Source organism: Monodelphis domestica, chromosome 1 (genome assembly GCF_027887165.1).
Source record: "Monodelphis domestica isolate mMonDom1 chromosome 1, mMonDom1.pri, whole genome shotgun sequence".
NCBI classification, from domain to species: domain Eukaryota; kingdom Metazoa; phylum Chordata; class Mammalia; order Didelphimorphia; family Didelphidae; genus Monodelphis; species Monodelphis domestica.
The window spans coordinates 396,931,647-396,950,874 of record NC_077227.1 but is presented as its reverse complement, the minus strand read 5'-3'; the positions used below and the strand labels follow the sequence as shown (position 1 = coordinate 396,950,874).

General features: G+C 45.1%; 1 protein-coding gene across 6 annotated transcripts in view; it reads right to left on the bottom strand.

The window, feature by feature from the left end:
• Positions 1–19,228, bottom strand: part of DLGAP4 (DLG associated protein 4) — a 251,795-nt gene that overhangs the window by 5,544 nt on the left and 227,023 nt on the right. For 5 of the 6 annotated variants that reach the window (XM_056811842.1, XM_056811843.1, XM_007474282.3 and 2 more), the window contains 3 exons: positions 14,367–14,455; positions 13,231–13,643; positions 825–916 (listed from right to left, as the gene is read on the bottom strand). In XM_056811842.1, coding sequence (XP_056667820.1) covers positions 825–916; positions 13,231–13,643; positions 14,367–14,455 — 594 coding nt within the window. Of the gene's footprint in view, positions 1–824; positions 917–13,230; positions 13,644–14,366; positions 14,456–18,728; positions 19,131–19,228 lie in introns of those variants that run through there. The other variant, XM_056811845.1, reaches the window with a different exon arrangement.

The window sequence follows — 19,228 nt, the reverse complement described above, 5'->3', positions numbered from 1 at the left end:
CGAGTTCATTAGTGCCATTTGTTCAGAAGCTGTAGGCCCAGAATGGAGAGATCTGCCCATAGTTACATCATGTGTCACAGGGGCAGAACTGAGACTAGAATACAGGACTCCTGAACTCCCAGTTTGGGAAAGATAAAGTTTAAAACCTTATCCAGGCTTTTCGGGCAGCCTGTAAACTGCCACTACTTATCTACCTTCTCTTTAAGGGGCTGCCCTAAACAGAGACTTTTTTTTTATCTCCACCTCCCAGTGACTCCTTTATTTTAGTCTCCTGCCCTTTTGCTTGCCCCTAAACTTGGCCTAACCATATAGATCCCAGAGCTCAATGCTCTTCTCAGTTCTCTCCCCAGCCCTTTCTGGGTTTGGTGGCTCAGAATCAGCCAGGACGCAATCTCCAACCTGAGGGTGGACACTTGTTGACCAATGGTATTCTGCTATGAGAACACAAGAAGGTCTTGTGGGTAAGATATTTCAGTTATGACCTTTGCTCTTTTTTGTTTGGGATGTTTGTGCTATTCCCAAGTTCACTGGCTGGAAGTGGGCCAGACCTTTTTCCTCTGACATAAGGCAACAAGTCCAGTTCTCCCCACCCCCAAACTAATGGTTCTGGAATGTCTGAGTCACTTTAAAGACCTAGGACTTGCTGCTGACATTTCTTTTCTCCAGAGGAGAATGTGGGATCTTATAGCTCAAATGAATGGCCTTGGTCTGGCAGCAAGCTAGGCCAAGGGACTTCTGAGGAAGCCAGATCTGTCTCCTCCTTGCTGTCGTCCCAATCCAAGTTCACAACAGCATCAAGGACCACCAAGGGAATTCAGACTCACCAAGTTTTGGTCACAAAGACCCCGGAACTGCTGGAATTTCTGAGACATCAATAGCTGGGCACTGCCAACAGCACTGAGAACTTTCCCTAAGACTGAAGGGAAAGAGAAGAAAGGTTGGTCCAGATCAAAACTGGTCAATCTCTGAGACATTTAGAAAGAATATTGTAATAATAATTATTATTAATGATAAACTTATTAACAACAACATTTTCAGTCTTAATGTTTGCAAAGTCCATTGTCCATAGTAATTTCATGAAATATTACATGTGGCTATCTCTTTTTATCCTTATTTTACAGATAAAGACACTGGGACTAAGAAATCATGTGACTAGTCCAGAACCAGCTCCTAAGGGCTAGGGCTGAGGTTTATATCCAGGTCCTTTGGCTTCCAGTCCAGTGCTTTTCATTATGGCTCTGACTCTACTCACTGCCCTGAGAATGCCAACAACTCAGCCTGGCCATCCCATCAAAGAAAGGGAAGGCTGTCATCTACTGTTCTGAAGCTGCTTTTAGCACAAATATAGACACAGAAACTGAAAAGTTTGCTCCAAACTGCCCACCCTCTTTGTGGCATCATCAGGGACAAAATGGCAGCAAAAATAACAGCTCACAAGGCTAGATGATTCCTTTTTTTTTTAACCCTTACCTTCAATCTTGGAATCAATACTGTGTATTGGCTCCAAGGCAGAAGAGTGGTAAGGGCTAGGCAATGGAGGTTAAGTGACTTGCCCAGGGTCACCCAGCTGGGACGTGTCTGAGGCCAGATTTGAACCTAGGACCTCCCATCTCTAGGCCTGGCTCTCAGTCCACCGAGCTACCCAGCTGCCCCCTAGACCATTACTTTAAAGATTGCTCAAACACCTTCTCTACCACCTTCTGAGGGAGATAACTAATGTGTCACTTTCCTCTTTTTATAGATTAGAGGATTTAGAGCTAGAAGGGGACCTTATAGTTCAATCCTAATTCACTTTGAAGAAGAGGGAGAACCTGTCTTAGGTCACACAGAAATCCAAGTAGCAGGAGCAGCAAAATGAGGCTTGGAAGACGAGTGACTAAACCCAAAGTCACATGAAAAATTGGCTGGAACCAAAGTCTCTTACTTCTCAGAGCTTGGAGTTCTTTCTACATCTGCCTCCACTGAGAACATTCCTTCCTTCCTGATAAACGCAGACAACTACTAGGGCAGGACACTGTAGATGGGATAGGAGGAGGTGCAGACACCTATTATGTGCTGCCACTGTTTTTTTTAAATGAGAGAGGGATTCTGGGGTGAGGGCAGGAGATATAGAATAGGGGAAATGCTTCCAGAAATGGCTGATAAAAAACCAAATCAATAATAATATCAATAATGATTAAAAAAACTCTTTAAAACTTACTTTAAAAATTCATCAAAGGCAATGGATAATTTCAGTGGATAGACAGTTAGGCCTGGAGAAGGGAGGACTTGGGTTCAAATGTGGCCTCAGATGTTTTCTAGCTATATGATACTGAGCAAGTCACTTTACCCCCATTGCCAATTTCTTACTGTTGGTCTGCCTTGGAATCAATAAGTATTAATTCTAAGATGGAAGGTAAGAGTTAATTTAAAAATAATCAAAATATATGAATCCCATGATTGTTTAATATTATTTAGGCTAGAGATTGCTGAATCAGATTCAGAGATGGAAGATATTTTAGTCCAAATTCTTCTTTAATATATTTTAATTTTTTGCTAATTATATGCAACAATAAATTTCCACACAAATTCTCTCAAGTAGTTCAACTCCTTCTATTGGCAGATAAAGCAATGACCCAGAGTTAAGAGCACACAGGCAAGAGAAACAGGTTTGGAACCATGACTCCAAATCCACCATTTCAAAAATGATGCTCCCTCCTTTGATATTTGGCAAACATTCTGAATATATTTTCTTTCTTGTTTGGCCTTTACTCCATGGCAATCCCCCTTATCCGCCCCCCCCACTTCCTGCCCCTTTGTTTGGCAGGAGTAGGGGTAAATTATTAGGGAAAATGCTGTTTTCTATGTCCACATTTTAGATGAAAGGAGCTCAGAATAAACAAAATATCCTTCTTTCTCACCCTGCTTCCAAGGGTTGACTTGACCACTGACCTCCAAAAGGCAGGGCAGGCATACAGTCAACTAGCAATTATTAGTCACTTACTACTGCCAGGTACTTGTGCTAAGGGCTAGGCAAAACCCTGGGATGCCAGGGAAAAGAGATGGATCAGAACCTTAGCTGTCAAAGAAGGAACTTTTGGAGACTGATTGCAGATGAAAGGATGCTGTCTTTCACTTTATTTTCTTCATGATTTTTTAAGTTGAATGTGTGATATGTGACTTCTGTCCTAGCATGAGCAATATAGAAAACAATGCATGAAAGCACTGGTATAACCTAATATCAGACTATTTATTTCCTGCTTTGGGGAGGGGAGGGGGAAGGAGGGAGGCAGAAAATCTGAATCTGAAAACCTCAGAGAACAATTATTAAAAACTGTTTCTACATGGAACTGAATAAAGAAACAAATAAACAATCGTGGCTGTCACAAACTGACCTATGTGATCTTGGGCAAATTACTTCTCCTCTAATAGGGAATGGGGGGAGGCTGCTAAATTAATGGAAAATGTGGGCCTTGAGTGTCTGCCTTCTTGGTAATTCATTTCTTTGTTTCTAAACTACCCCTTTGGACTTGAACTTTATTATGGCTCTTGTGCAAAAGGAAGTCATCTAGGATTCCTTCAAGACTGGATGCCCAAGTTGTGTTTGTCTCCCAGTCATACTCTACATATGCTTTAAAGATTTTTTTTTTTAAAACCCTTACCTTCCGTCTTGGAGTCAATACTGTGTATTGGCTAGGCAATGGGGGTTCCTTTTTTTTTTTAACCCTTACCTTCAATCTTGGAATCAATACTATGTATTGGCTCCAAGGCAGAAGAGTGGTAAGGGCTAGGCAATGGGGATTAAGTGACTTGCCCAGGGTCACACAGCTGGGAAGTGTCTGAGGCCAGATTTGAACCTAGGACCTCCCGTCTCTAGGCCTGGCTCTCAGTCCACTGAGCTACCCAGCTGCCCCCTAAAGATTTCTTTTAATAAATTATCTTCTTATTGATTCCCTTATTTCCCTCATTGCATTCATTTTTTAATATAATGGCTCCCACCACAGCAAGCCACCCTAAATAATAAAAATTAAAAAATGGGGGAAAAGTTCAACAAAATGAACTGTGTTGGCAGCATAGTCAGTCCTCCTGCTCTGCAATAAGGGGAGGGACTATGCCATCAGTATCGCAGGGCTCCATATACAGCTCAATCTTAGTTATTCTGGGACATTCCAATCCTGTCCATCTTCCCTAAAAGCTCCCTGCCTCCCACCAGGAGACAGGCTCTACTAATCCCTATCAGTGCAACCTTTCCCTTTGTTAGGCCTTAGTTTCTTTCCTAATTTGAATGGACTAGTTGGTCCCAGTGCCTGCCTGGTTCAACTCTAACACCTATTTCTGTGAGAGAAAAGAGCTGGCATTTTCTGCTGAAGTGAACCTTCTCTAGACAGGCTTCTACAGCTGGTTTTCAGTTAACAAACCCTTGCAAAGACCTTTTCAGCCTGGTTTAAAAAGCTGAACAAAAAAGTCACCCACTGGAGTTGGAATGTGACCTGGGTCCTCCCGACTCTAGGCCTGGCGCTCTAGCCAGCTGCCCTTGGCTTCCCAATGGGAGTTCATAGCTGGCCTCAGGTACTTCCCTAGCTATAGAACCCTGGGCAAATCACAACTCTGTTTGCCTAGCCTTTTTCCTTCTGTTTTAGTGGGTTTAAGTAAGTAAAAGTAAGGGTTAAAAATAGAAGTCCCCCAGCAGTACAAGATGAGGGATGAGAGTCTGGATTGAGATCCAAAAGGGCTGGATTCCAGTCCTTTCCTTTTTTTGCCTCAGTTTTCTCATCTGTAAAATAACACAATTTTACTAGACAATCTCTGAGGGTCCTTTTACCTCTAACGTCTCTTATAATTCTCACCTCCCCTGGCTGGAGTTCAGTAGAGGGAGATTCCAAAACAGCACTTTTGAGGAGTCTGTGCTTATGCTGCACTCAAGAGTCCATTGAGGCTAATTGGGCCCCTGAATATCCATAATGTAACCCTTGGGGATCTCTCTACAGTGCCCCCACCACACAGTTTGCCAAAGGCTTGATCATGTCACTTCCCTGGTCAAGAAGCTTCGCTGGCTCCTTTTTTCCTCTGGGATAAGACATTACCTTCTCAGTTTGGCACTTAAAGTCCTTTACAAGAGGGCTCCAGTCTACCTTTCTTGGTAATTCCTTTCTCTGTTTCCAAGCTACCCACTTGGGCTTAATTTAAGCGTCATGTGTCCACATGACTTCCTCTGAGCACTCCAAATTTTCATCCCAAGTGTCCTTGCTGTTACTCATGAACCATAACATTCTATGTCCCAAGCCTTCGCTCAGGCTGTCTCCTATTCCTAGAACACCCTCCTCCCTCTTTTGCTCAACCTATTAGAATCCCTAAGCTTGCTTCAAAGCTTGGCACAAACACTACCTCCTATTCTGAGATCTTTCCTGGCACTGCCCATTCCCCTCCCTATTAAACTACTAGTGCCTCCAATACTCAGAAATTACCTGGTACTGGCTTTAGATCTATCTTATGTTTATTTATATGTAGACACATATATTGCTCCCCCTGATGGAATGCAAGCTTTCCTGCAGGCCCAAAGAAGGTGCCTAATAAAGGGTTGTTGACTGCTCAGGCAGGAGAGAATAAATGGATTCAAGAAATTCTAAGATATTCGGATGGAATGTCAGAAGGTTAGAGCCCAACCAGGAAATGAAAAGAAATTCCTAATGAACAATTCCAACAAATAAACTGCTTCTTCTAATGGCAGGGAACTCCTATGAGTGCTCTGCAATACCTCCTATGAGTGCCCTGCTCAGGCCATTATTGCCCAGCTCTCATAGGTGGGAAGCGTTCCTTCTACCAAGCTGAAAATATGTTTCTCAGGAATCTGGCCTCATTGGAATCTGGCTCTCCCCTCCATGGTTGAGTGTTGTGCCTTCATTTTTTTTCCAGTCATGTCCAACTCATGACCCCATTTGTGGTTTTCTTGGCAAAGATACTAGAGTGGTTTGTTACTTCCTCCTTTTTTAAACCCTCACCTTCCATCTTGTAATCAATACTGCGTATCAGTTCCAAGACAGAGGGCTAGGCAATGGGGGTGAAGTGACTTGCTCAGGACCACACAGCTAGGAAGTGTCTGAGGCCAGATTTTAAACCAAGACCTCCCATCTCTAGGGCTGGCTCTCAATCCACTGAGCCACCCAGCTGACTTTCATGTTATTATTATTCTACCTAGAATGCTCCCTCCTCAGCTTGTACCCACAGAATCACAGTATCTCAAAATTAGAAGGGACTTTTAGTTCAATTCTTACAGTAAACCCAGATGGTCATCTATTGTTGTTTAGTCATTTTTAAAAAGGTGATGTCTGACTCTTCATGACTCCACTGGGGGTTTTCTTGGCAGAGATACTGAAGCGGTTCATCATATCCTTCTCTAGCTCATTTTACCAAAGAGGAAACTGATAAATGACTTGCCCGGGGGTCAAAGAGCTAGTAAGAACTGGAGACCAGTTTTGAACTCAGAAAAAGGAGGAAGATGTTAGGAAAGGTACGCTATCATGGAACCACCTAGGGCTGCCCCCATGGTCAAGTAGAACCAGCCTAATTCCTTTTCCTTAATATATCTAAATATTATCTAATATCTAAATAATCTAATCTATCTAAATAATAAAATATCTATTAAGAGGTTTCCTAATACCTAATAATATAAGCCTTTCTATATCTGAAGACAAATACTGTGTACCTGCAGGGCCCAAATCCTTTCTCCCCAGGAGAGAACTTCATTAGTTCTTCTAACAGGTCAGTTTGTCAGGAAATAAGAAACGAATTTAGGGTTAGTGTTAGAAACAGCAGCAAATGTCCACCCTTAGGAACTGGAATCAAGGAAATCTGCTCAATCCAAAAGAGGCTTTCTGGTGCAGAGGGCAGATTAATTCAACACACTTTCAGTGCCTACTGTGCAAAGAGCACTGTGCTTGATTAGAAAACCCTGGGCCATAGTATAGCTTACTCAGTAAGATATTGTGAGACAAAGTGACAAGGTAGATAAGGAAGGGAAGAGGGTTAAAGTTCCACCTCTGACAAATTCTGGGCAAATCACATTCCCTCCCTCTCTAAAGGGAGTTTCTGCATTGGTTGTTCTAGACACCAGTTACATCATAGGCTGACATAAAAAAAAAATGAAATAAAGAAACTTTGAGGTTTTTAAAACTGCAGTGGTACAGTAGGTTGAGTGTTGGACCTGGGGTCAGGAAGACCTGAGTTCAAATGCCATCTCAGATACTCTAAACTGAGGGAACGGCACTTGATGGCTTATTAAAAGGTTACTTCTAGCTCTCAATCTGTGACTCCAGGTTTACAAAGCATTTTCTTGCTTTCAAAGTTCTGTTGGAGATAAGTGTGCTAGAGTACTGTTATCTTTATTTTACAGAAAGGGAAACTGAGTCACAGAGAGGGAGAATTGAGTTGCCCAAAGTCACACAGCTACTGAGTGGCAAGGTAGGATAGGAACTCGGGTCCTCTGAAATCTGGGGTCTATCCACTTCTTTATTCACTCATTTTTCAGTTGTCTCTGACTCTTCATGACCTCATTTGGGGTTTTCATGGCAGAGATATTGGAGTGGTTTACCATTTCTTTCTGCACCTCATTTTACAGATGAGGAAACTGAGGCAAATGGTGTGACTTATTCAGGGTAACACAGCTAGTAAAGATCTAAGGCTGGATTTGAACTAAGGAGGTGGAATCCTCCTGACAGTGGTGCTCTATCCATTGTGCCACCTAGATACCCCCAAAGTAATTATTAATTATCAACAGCCCAAAACTGAGGGCCCAAACATGAAATACCTCCCCCTCCGGTTTTCCCCTCCTCCAGGTTCAACCTAGTCACAGAAAGCCTTGTACCCTGAGGCCCATACAGGAGGTTTATCCTTCTAACATTAAATCAAAATTAATTCTAGAAATAAGTCCTATTTTGACAGACTCACAGAATCTCAGAGTGTGTCTAGTCTGGTCTGTACTTGAAGAGATTCCCTTTACAGTATTATGAAGAAATGGTCATCCGGCCCTGCTCGAATGCCTCCAGGGAGAGGGAAGCCTACTCACTGCTTCCTCCTGAGTCAGCCCTTTCCAGTTGTGAATAGTTCTTACTGTGAGGAAGGTTTTCCTTATAGGGAATCAAAATCTCGGTCCTCCCTGCAACCCTTCCCCCTCGGCTAAAGTCTGGTGCCCAACAGATCAAATTCTTTCCACAGGCTATACCTGAAGACCGTTGACACACTCCTCCTTTATATAAGGGCTGCTTCCACAAAGAACAATGGAGCCGGGAGGAAAGCCACAGGGCTAAAGTGATTTTAGTTACAGATTAAATCTAGTCCTGATTCTAAGCTCCTTTACGTAGGGACCACGTAGTCTTTTCAGGGAAGCAGTGGTGGTGTTACAGAAACCTGGTTTCCAGGTTACCGCTCTTTAATGAACATTTTTTGTGGCCTTAGGCAAATTGCTTCATTTCTGTGTCTTCAGTTTCATCATCTGAAAATGGGGGTGGATGATGATAAAAGCTGTTCACATGTATACAGAGCTAAGTGGGTTACACATACTATCTTGGGTCAGGAAGCTAGATGGATTCATTAAACTCATTTTAGATATGAAGAAACTTTACCCAGGCATGTCATATAGGTAAGAAGTATCTGAGGTATTACTCAGGCCTTTACATCCCCAAACCCAGGACTCTAATACCTTTGATATAGTCAGAGACCCTTTCGTTTATCGGCCTCCAGTCTCAGAAGCTATTCCCAACAGTAGCCTTCAGAGGCACATTTCCTTCCTCTCAGGGTACCTTATCTAGCTTTTCCCCTGGAGAAGGAATTACAAATTCCTTAATTAAAGGAATTCATAATTCCTCCTCCAGTGCCTAGTTTAGCCCCTTCAATGTTAAAGATGGGAAACTGAGACCCTAAGGGGACACATTTGTTTAAGGACATTTAGCAAGTCAATGACAGAGTTAAGACTCAAACTCAGGTCACCAGAACTCAGATCTGAGATTCTTTAAAACAAAAGAATAACCCTTATCTTCCATCTTAAATAAGTACTTAAAATAAGTACTGTGTATTGGTTCTAAGGTAGAAGAGCAGTAAGGACTAGGCAATGGGGATTAAGTGACTTGCCCAGAGTCTCACAGCCAGGAAGTGTCTGAGGCCCGATTTGAACCCAGGACATCTCTCTCCTTTAGGCTCAGCTCTCTATCCAATGAGCCACCTATTGGCCCCTTGATCTTTGAACCAAGAGGCCTCTCTGGATCCCTAATCCAAGCCTCTACTATTTTACAGGATCTGATAATGCCTATGATCACAAAGATGAGGAAAAACTCACCTTTGGGAAGAATTGCTCTCAAATACTTAAAGGGTTTACTTTGTTGTTTAGTTGTTTTCAGTCATGTCTGACTCTTCATGATCCCTTTTGGAGTTTTCTTGGTAAAGATACTGAAGTGGTTTGCCATTTCTTGGAGCAGGAGCTCATTTTACAGATAAATAAACTGAGGCAGAGTTAAGTGACTTGCCTACGGTCACATATCTATTAAATGTCTAACTTTTGACACGGTGTGACTCTAGGCAAATCATTTCACCTCTCTGGGCTTCAGTTTCCCCATATGTAAAATGAGGTTAGGATTAGATGACCTTTCAAATTACAGTTCTTAAGCTGTGGTCCTGTTAAGTGTCTACTGTGTTCCAGACATTGTACTTGGCCCTGTGGATTTAGAAACAAAAACGAGGGGGACCCTGAGACCACAGCAGTAAAAAGTAAGAGTTTAAAATGTAGGCTGTCAGAGGGAATGGCTGAGCAAAGTCAACACCAGCTCTATCTGGGCCTGCAGGTTTCATTATGCACCTTGAATCCATCGCCTCTGTGCTAGCAATTATATCCCTTAGAGCCAATTGAGAAGTCTGCTTGCACAGACCATCAAATCCAAACTACTGTGGCTCCAGGTAAGGAAAAACTTCTTAATAATGAGCTATCCCATATGATTGGGGTTTTAGCTTTAATGATCACTAAATGATCACTCTGTTACAAATAAGGGAACTGGCTTTGAACAAGGATACATGTATAACTCGGTGGAATTGCTTGGCAGCTCAGGGAGGGGGGAAGGAAGAGGGGAGGGAGAGAACATGAATCATGTAATCATGGAAAATATTCTTAATTAATTTAAAAAATAACAGGCTATCCCAGAGTGCAATGGGCTGCCTTGTTGGGGAGGTGACAAAGGAGATTCCTGGACAGATTTGGCTTAGATGACTTTGGAGGGTTCCTGCCATCTCTGAATTTCGGTGCCTAAGCAGTTGTCTAAAGCATTGTGCTTGGTGCTAGAAGAGGCAAGAATAAATCCAATCTGGTTTTCTGCCACCTGCAGAGCACGGCTAAATGCAATAAAAATTAGTTTGTAAAAAAGAGATCAAGTGCCAGGAATAGAGGCCAGCAGTCACATTCTTGTATCTGTTTAATGTGAGCACCTGGCGTTTAAGAGAAGCAACGAGCCCTGGGTTTCAGAAGGTGACAGCTCCTTCTTGGGGTCTGTCCTCTACAAATTTCTTTGGGCTGGGGACAGCTGGGTGGCTCAGCAAATACAAAGCCAGACTTGGAGCTGGAAGAACCTGGGTTCAAATGCGGCCTCAGACACTTCCTAGCTGTGCACGTCACTTATCTCCCTCTTCTGCCCTGGAACTGATTCTTAGTATCCATTCTAAGACAGAAGGTAAAGGTTCACAAAAATGAATGAAGTGGGTCCAGTGGGCAGCCATGGACTAGTTGAAACAGTAGCAATATGAGGGAAATCAAAGGAATCTAGAGAACAGATGCTTGCAGAGGCCTTCATGCAGAATGCAGCATATTCCCGAGGATACAAGCCACTGGCTTCTGTTAATCATGAACGCAACCAAGGAGACTGAGACCACACAATGTAAGACCTGGGCAGCTGAGGCATTACAAAAAGAAAGTCAGCGGCATCGCCAGGGCTAGTCAGCTCATTAGGTGGTAAGCCTCGGGCTACAAAGACTATGGGACTGAATGTGGCCTAGGCCGTCAGACATGGCTGATGTAGAATGGTTAATTTTCCTGGACTATTTTCTCCACCTCTTTCTTTGGTAACCTTGTCATGAGAGAAAATTTTGGCTGCACATCTTGGGGGAATGAAATATCCAGAAATAAATGTGATAATAATAAATGTGTAAAGACAAAAGATTTAAAAAGAAGATTTAAAAACAACATAAAGCCAACCCCAACGCATAAGCTTTACCCCTTGAAAGGGGAATTTTGGATTGGCCAACTTGGTCTCCAGGCTGACTTTGCCAGAGAGAGCGGGCCGGACCCTCTTCTCTGTGGAGGTCTCAGGAGCCATGACACAAAGCCAAGTTTGGACCAAGTGCTCCAGATATGCCGAGGGTACTCACAAGGACACAGCAGCACCGGCCTAGTGTGCTGACGAGGGACAGGAGAAGCAGCACGGCCCCTGGCCTATCAGACCCTCCATAGCTAGAATAGCATGCCTGGTTCTGAGACCATGTTTTTGGAAGGGCACTGATTAACTGGAATGCACCCCAAAAAGGGTGTTAATAAGATGGTGGAGAGGGCCAGGAAGCTAGAAATGTGGGGGAAATGTTCTCTGTGTGGGGTTTGGAGGAACTGAGAGTAGAGGGTGGAGACTCTGCCTGATGAAAAGGAGATTTAAGGGGTCACAACAATGGACTTCAAATATGTGAAGGGTGATTATTAGGCTAGTTGTCAATCCATCAATATTTATTAAGCACTTGCTATGTATCAGGTACTGGGTTAAGTGCACTAGCATGTGGGAAAGAGATTTAGTTTATCCTGACTACAAGGGGAGAACTACAGGAAACGGCAGTGATTTTGGTCAGAAGACCTGGGTTCAAATTCTGTCTCTGATGCCCACTATCTGTAGAACCTTGGGAGATACACTTAAATGTCCCTGGGCCTCAATTTTCTAATCTGTAAAATGGTGTGTGGACTAGATGGCCTCAAGTCTCCGCCAGCTCTATAATTTTGTCAGTGATAAGGAGTCAAGTTTCTCCTAACTACAGAGAAGTCAAATGTGAAAAGGAATGTGTGGTAGCTAAAATCAGCTTTGAAGCCAGAAAGACCCAAGTTCAAACCTGTCCTCTGGCACCCACTGGTTGTGTGACTTGATTAAATTCATTTCACCACCTCACAGTATTCTAAACCAGAGGAATCAAACCTGAGGTCTCCTCTTCCTAATATCAGTGAGTGAATCAGAGTAAAAGGTAATTGATGGGGAAGTGAGATGGCTCAGTGGATAGAAAGTCAGGCTTGGAGTTGGGAGGACCCTGGGTTCAAATCTGGCCTCAGACACTTCCTAGCTATGTGACCCTGAGCAAGTCACTTAACCCCATTTGCTTAGCCCTTCTGTCTTAAGAGTATCTTGATTTAAATGAACATCTCAGTGCAAACAACAACAACATGGAAATGGGTTTTGATCAAGGACACATGTAATATCCAGTGAAATTGCACGTCTGCTATGGGAAGGGGAGAGGGAGGGGAGGAAGGGAAAGAATATGATTCTTATAACTAAGGAATAATGTCATAAATTGACTAAATAAATAAATTAAAATAAAATAAAATAAAAAAAGAGTATCTTGACACTAAGACAGAAGGTAAAGTTTTTTTAAAAGATAATTTGGAAATACTTAAAATAAATAAAAATACAATAAAACATAGATAATATTAACAAGTGGTTTTCCAAGTCAATCATGTGGCCTGCTGGGGTCCTTAGCTATGGCTTAGGTGGCTTCTTTTCTATTTGAGTTTGACATTACTGCTTTAGACAATTCTCTGAGACTATTCAGGTTCAGGGAAGGTGCCGACTTCATAGGAGAGGAAGTTTCCTTATCAGGAGAGTTCCTTCTGCCAAATGAAACCCTACGTCTAGTCCCCATGCTTAGCTCTGTGAAGAGAAATTCCTAACAATCAGGAAGATGCAACTATTGTTGGACCAGGCAGCGCTGCGACACAGGGAGCTAGCTATGCCCTCATCCCTGAAGGGCTTCTGGCAGGGGGCTGGATGAACCTCTCTCTTGCTGGGAAGTTAGCAGGGACATTTCCACCTTCTAGAAGTCCCTTCCAACGATGACATGCTCTGATCTGTAAATCTCAGAGCAGGTAATTTCCTGACTAGTCTGGGAAACAAACCCGATACTCCCCACTGTGGCTCACCTCCCCACTCCCAGGGGTGCCCTCTTGCAAGGCCGCAGCTCTTTCCCCCCTACCTTCTTCAGAGAGATTGTTCTCTTTGGCCTCCTTGTCCATTTGACAGCACCATCCTTCTAACCTTTCTGTCTCTGCCTGGAGCAGCTTCAGGAACCAGTAGCCATCCCTCCGGCAGGCCCCAGGTTGGGAAGGCTCCAGGGGAGAGCTGGATGATGTCTCTAGCCAGGGGTCGGGTGGGGGGAGGGAGGATGTCTCCAGGGCTGGGTCACTGTTATCTCCATAGGAGAGGTTGCGCTTGATCTGGGAGGCCTTGACGGAGGGCCGGGGGTTGGTGTCGATGTTGATGGAGTTGTGGTGGGGGGGGCAGTCAGACAGACTCCTCTCGGAGGATTTACAGCTGGAGTCATTGGCCTCCTGCGTGTCTGAGTCAGTGTCCCGCTTGGAGGACATGCTGTGAGAGGCTCCGCTGTACCTGCGAGGAGGGGAACGAGCGGGCATCAGAAGGGGCCCGGGGCCGTGCTTGTCTCTAGCACACCCGGCACATACATCAGGGAGACAGAGGAATGCATCACTTCATCATGCCTGCAGCTGGGTCCCAAAGCCCCCTCCGCCTCCCAGGCCTCACCGCCCGCTGCATTCTCTGCATAGCCCCCTGCCTTGCCCTGTGCGCGCGCACACACACACACAGACACACAGTTATAAGGTTGCCTGCGTACTGCAGTAGGCCATTATACCACAACGACATGTCTGCAGCCTCGGGGACGTCGCCTCTGCCCTAAGCTCTCCCAGCATGTGCTTTGGCCTGACAGAGCAGAGGCTCGGTTCTGTGAGCACACGGCCACGGGGAAGCTTTCATGGGACCACCGAGCGCCTGCTGCCTGCCCCTGCCCCAAGCCCAGTCTAGTCATCATTAATACGGGAAGGAGAGACATGGGTTAGATCCAAATGGTAAGTGCAGCTTAAGGGTGGAGGAAGAAGAGGAGGGAGAGGGAAATAAAGAAGGAACAAGGCAGAGAGAGAGCTCGAAGAGGGAAAACAGAGGGACAGAGGAAGAGGGAAAGAGAAGGAAGAAAGAAATACAAGAGGATCGAGAGGAAAAGGAGGAGGAAGAGCAGGAGAGACAAGGGAGAGAAGAAACAGAGTGAGAAAGGGAAGGAGGGAGGGAAGAAGCCGCCGCCGCCTCTCTCTGACTTACCGCCACTCGTCCTCTACCTGTACCCCGATGGACTGGAATTTGGTAGCGGGAGGTGGCTCTTCCTTTGGCACTGGCTGAATGCAGTCAACCTTATTGAACGATAACAAAAAAAAATACACAAACAGAAACAAAAAAAATAAAACAAAAACACAAGAACTTGCGGCTGGAATTCACATTAGTAGAACACAAAAAAAGGTCCGTGCAGACGGACAGACAAACTAACGGACAGACAAGCATGCAGACGTTACACGCCAACATATAGGCTGAGCAGGGAAGCCGGGCACCGCTCATACCGCAAGGGCAGGGAAATGGGGAGATGGCAAAGGGGATGTTACTGGCTGTCCCTACTCTGAAGAGGGTGGCATCAGATCGATGGTTTTGGGTCCGCTGTCCTCAGGGAGTTGGAAACCGTTCCTTCTAGTCCTCTCCTTTACACACATCAGAGAGAAGAAGAAAAAGACACACACATACACGCACACACACACGCGCACACGCGCACACACGCACACACACAGAGCCACAGTTGTTATGCCTGGGCCATGGAAGCTGGTGGATGGAGTGGGCACTTCCTGGGGAAGATCTTGGCCCCCAGCAGGCAGGACCCACGAAGGCAGGCCTGAAGGTCCAGCCACCTTATGTCTGGCTTGAAATAGGAGTAAAATCAGAACAGTTCTCACGGCCCCAACTGTGGAAGAATCCCTTGAAAACCTCTGGGGAGAATTAGGAGTGAAAACCTGCAGGTAAAAACAATTTACGTTTCCATTGGAAAACTCTGTGGATACCTACACTGTACCTAAGGGTTCCCCCAGGATGGGGACGGAGTGGGGAGAAGCCATATCTCTGAAAAACAAGCAGTATTTCCCTTCCACTTTTCTTCTAGGCAAATGTGTGAAATCTTGCCAAAGGGCCCCAAGAAGTCATGGGCAGAAAAGGTCTCATATCCATTGAAAGCCCTGATGCTCAGCTCAGCCTCAGGTAAATTAGAGGGTCCTGAAGACCACAACCAAGATCTGGAAGGAAGGAGAGGTAAGCCTCAGGAGCAGTAACAAGGATGAGATACCTCTTTGAGAAGCACCAATCACTGGCCATCTCTCTCTCTCTTTAAAACCTTGCTCTCTGTCTTAGTAACAACTCTAAGTCAAAAAGATGAGGGCTTGGCAAACAGAGTTAAGTGACTTTTCTAGAGTCACACTGATATTCGAGGGGCCTGGGGTCAGATTTGACCCCAGGTCCTCCCAAATCCAGGTCTGGTTTTATCCACTGAGGCACCTAGCTTCCCCTACTATGGCCTTCTCTTATTAACTTCTTGCTAGGCCTTACTGGCTTGTGTCCAAATAGGGTTAAAAACAAAAAAAGTGGTGAGCCCTTGACTTGGCACCTCAGGTGGAAGGGGGAGCTCATTCACTCCTTAACCTCAAAAGGCCTCTGCCAAAGCTCTCAAATGGTTCTTCTTCACCAGACTAAACCATAGAACTTTTAGGCCTGGCCCAACCACTTGAATTTTATAGGGGACAAAAGAAATTCCCCAAAGGGAAATGACTTATGCTCAGTCACAAGACTAGGAGGAGACAAGATTCAAACCCTAGAACTCTGACTCTAAAGCCAGTGCTTTATACTTCCTCTCACCCTGCCTCCAGGCTCTACACAAACAGGATACCTTTTAGGGAGCAGGGCCACACTTTAGATTCAGCTAGGAAAGAAAGGAAGGAAAGTAGGTTTGGGAAAGACTTGGTATTTCTGCCATCAATGAAGTCCAACAGGGTCAAGCCAGGGTGGAGGAGTCTGAGCTCAAAGACCTATCTGTGAATGAGAGAGGCACTACCTTCTGGCCTAGAGTTTAGTCTTTCCTTTGGTCAATACTTGGGAGTTTTTTCAACTCAGGCCTCCCAGAATATAGAGGGCCACTTCCAAATTTCTTCTGTCTAACCCTACAGAATCTCAGCATTGGAAGGGACCTCAGAGGTCATCCTAGACAACTTGTACTTGTCAGTGCGCCCCCTACAACATCTCTCCCAAGAGGTCACATTGTACCTTTGCCTATGGACCTCTAGGAAGGGAGAACTAGGATCTCCTGAAGCAGCCTATTGCATTTCTAGAAAGACATCTGATTAGGAAGTCTCCCTGCAATTTCCAGTCCTCTGGGGCCAAGCAGAAGGTGGCTAATCTCTCTTACACATGGCAGCCTTTCAAATACTTGACAGTCTTTCTCTTTCTACACTCCCAGCTGTAGCTGCCTTCATGGACATGCCCTCTTAGTCACAGCTGGTTCTGTCCACAGCCTACTGGGCCAGTCTCCACCCAGACCCCCACCTGTTTCAGGCTTTCATCAACTCTCATCTGGACATTCCCAAAATCTGAGGCTCTGGTTACCTCCTTTCCTATTCTTAAATTCTTCTTTCATCAACCCATGCTAAGACCCCAGAATCCAAGAATGGATGGAAGAAACCTTAGAGGTTACTTAGTCCTAGCCCAGAGTCAGGAAGAGCTATTGAGTGGTAGAACAAGGGCAGGAACTCATAGCTCTAAGGACTGGAAAAAATCCAACAGTCTATCTCATACTACCTGCCCTATAGTAGGAGCCTAGAGACCTGGGTTTGAATCCTATCATTAACTAGTTGTGTGACATTAGGCAAATCTCTTCCCCTCTATGGGTTTCAGTGTAAAAATGAGAGGGTGGGACCCTGGAATCTCTAAACTTCCTTTTGGTTTAAAAAAATCAGTGATTTCCTGTCTTATGGATCACTGACATGTCTAGTCTGTTGCTTCTCACTTGCTGCTTTATTTAAAAGCTCATCCCTTAACCAAGCCTTATTAAAGTGGACAGAGGAGCAAGGACTCTGTGTCCCCAAACTCAGAGAAGAGGAAAGGAGTGAGATGAGCAGTACATCTGAAAAACTGTAGCCTCAATGAGACAGACCTAGGCCTTCCCTGGCTGAAACCTTGAGGACTAAGATATGTTGAGTGGAATGAGATAATAGCAACTTCTCCTATAGGATGACTCTGCTAAGGTGCCTTGTTTAAGTATTTGTCTATACTTTATACCCCTCACTCCTAAATGAAAAGATAGGACCCTTAGGTCTCCTAAGTCCAACCTCTTTTCTATTACAGGAAAAAAGTCTCCCTTTGTAGCCACCCTGATAGACATCCAAACTCCATTTGAATATTTTCAATGACAGGGCACTTACTACCTTCATCCATTATTGAGTCACCTTATTACAAAGCTGACACCTGAATCCTTACTCTGAACTATCTCCCTCTCTCCCACCGAATTAAAAACAAAACCCCAAAGTGGGTCTACTTTTCCCCGCCTTGGACCACACCAAGAAAGTCTCTTCCTTTTATTATAGACAGCGACTATAACAGGGGGATTTAGATCCTGAGCCAAAAGGCTTCCAAGAGCTGCTCTGGATTGATCCAAGCATCCTCTACAGTGATCACCTTTCTTTCTGGCTCACTGGAGGAATACAACTCCCTGGTCCCCAGGGGACTTATCACTGAGCCAGGCAGGCTTCCTGAAGGAGTCAATGCTCAACCCCACTTTCTAGAATGCCTGTCGTACCTCTGTTATAGTAATGTGACATTTCAAGTTCAGATGTGGAGAAAGGCAAAATTAGGGGAACAAATATTCAAGTGGTTCCTTGGGGATAAGCACAGATTGGGAGAATAGAAAAATAGAAGAAAACCCAGTTTGGGAGCAGACCCCTGGCTACCAGTCCTATTCTCTGCTCCTGGGGTGGAAAAGTGGCTTGAGGGCATCAGTCACTGGATAACAGCTAAACAGCTTCATCACAGTAACTAGCTATATGTTTCCCACCCCTTTGGTTTTTAATTGCAATTTTACTTTACAACAGTGACTTCTCCCGGTGGTCCTTTCCACGCAATCCCATTCCCTTCTAAATATTGGCTTCAAGGTAACTCTGTTGCACTATGATCAAAGTAAAAGTTTTATCCCACACAGCTGATGAGGGATGGAATGGTACTAAGTGGCAGCAGTCTGAGGTCTGGACCCCAGGAGGCGGGGGACCCAGAATATGCTGTCCATTCTCTCAAGAGTTGAAGACCGGTGGACCCTACTCAGACTTGGGACAGCAGATGCAGCAGTTGTGGCTCCCTAATTGGAGCTGAATCCCCGCTTCCCACCCTGGTCTCCCATCCCTTGACCCCATTCCCTGCCCAGCAGGGAAAAGTTTCTGGTGGAGGCACTGAGAAAGAGGACACAGCAAGCAGCTCCATCACTTCCCAGCCTGAAAGGCCAGTCCCCAAATCTATTCTGAGGGGCCTGAGGGAAGCACTACCTTCTTGCCCCCCCACCCCACCCCCTGCTTCGAACTGTCCTTGTGCCTGGTCCAACAAGCAACCTACCTGTTCTCCAAGCACAGGGAAGTGATCTTCATGAGTGACCCCTATATCTCAGGGTGTCTGGCCCCGAGGGGCTGGGTACCGTGGCCTACATGCTTCTGCTGCTTTGTCCGGCTATTAAACCAGCCTTCTCGACTTTAAGGGACACCTTGGATCAGAAAACCTGTTAGGTAGCAACCTGCCTCAAGGAGACAGGCCAGCAAGGAAAAAGATTGTGTGGACTGACAGTGGACGAGCAAACGTACAGGACATGGTGGGATGAGTGTAACTACATTCACCAGGAACCCCATCAGGAAGGAGGGAAAAAAAGGCACAACGCCTCACGTCCGTGCCGTGAGCAGGGCATGACGGAATGAAATTTGGTTTGGAATCAGGAGCCGAACTTTGGACTGCATTTTGGCTGGACCCTCAAGGAGAGCCCAGGAGAACCGGCCTCCAATAATGCTGAGGCCGGTTCCTTGAGATGGGCGAGTGGGGTCAGCCTCCGATGTAATTACACCCAC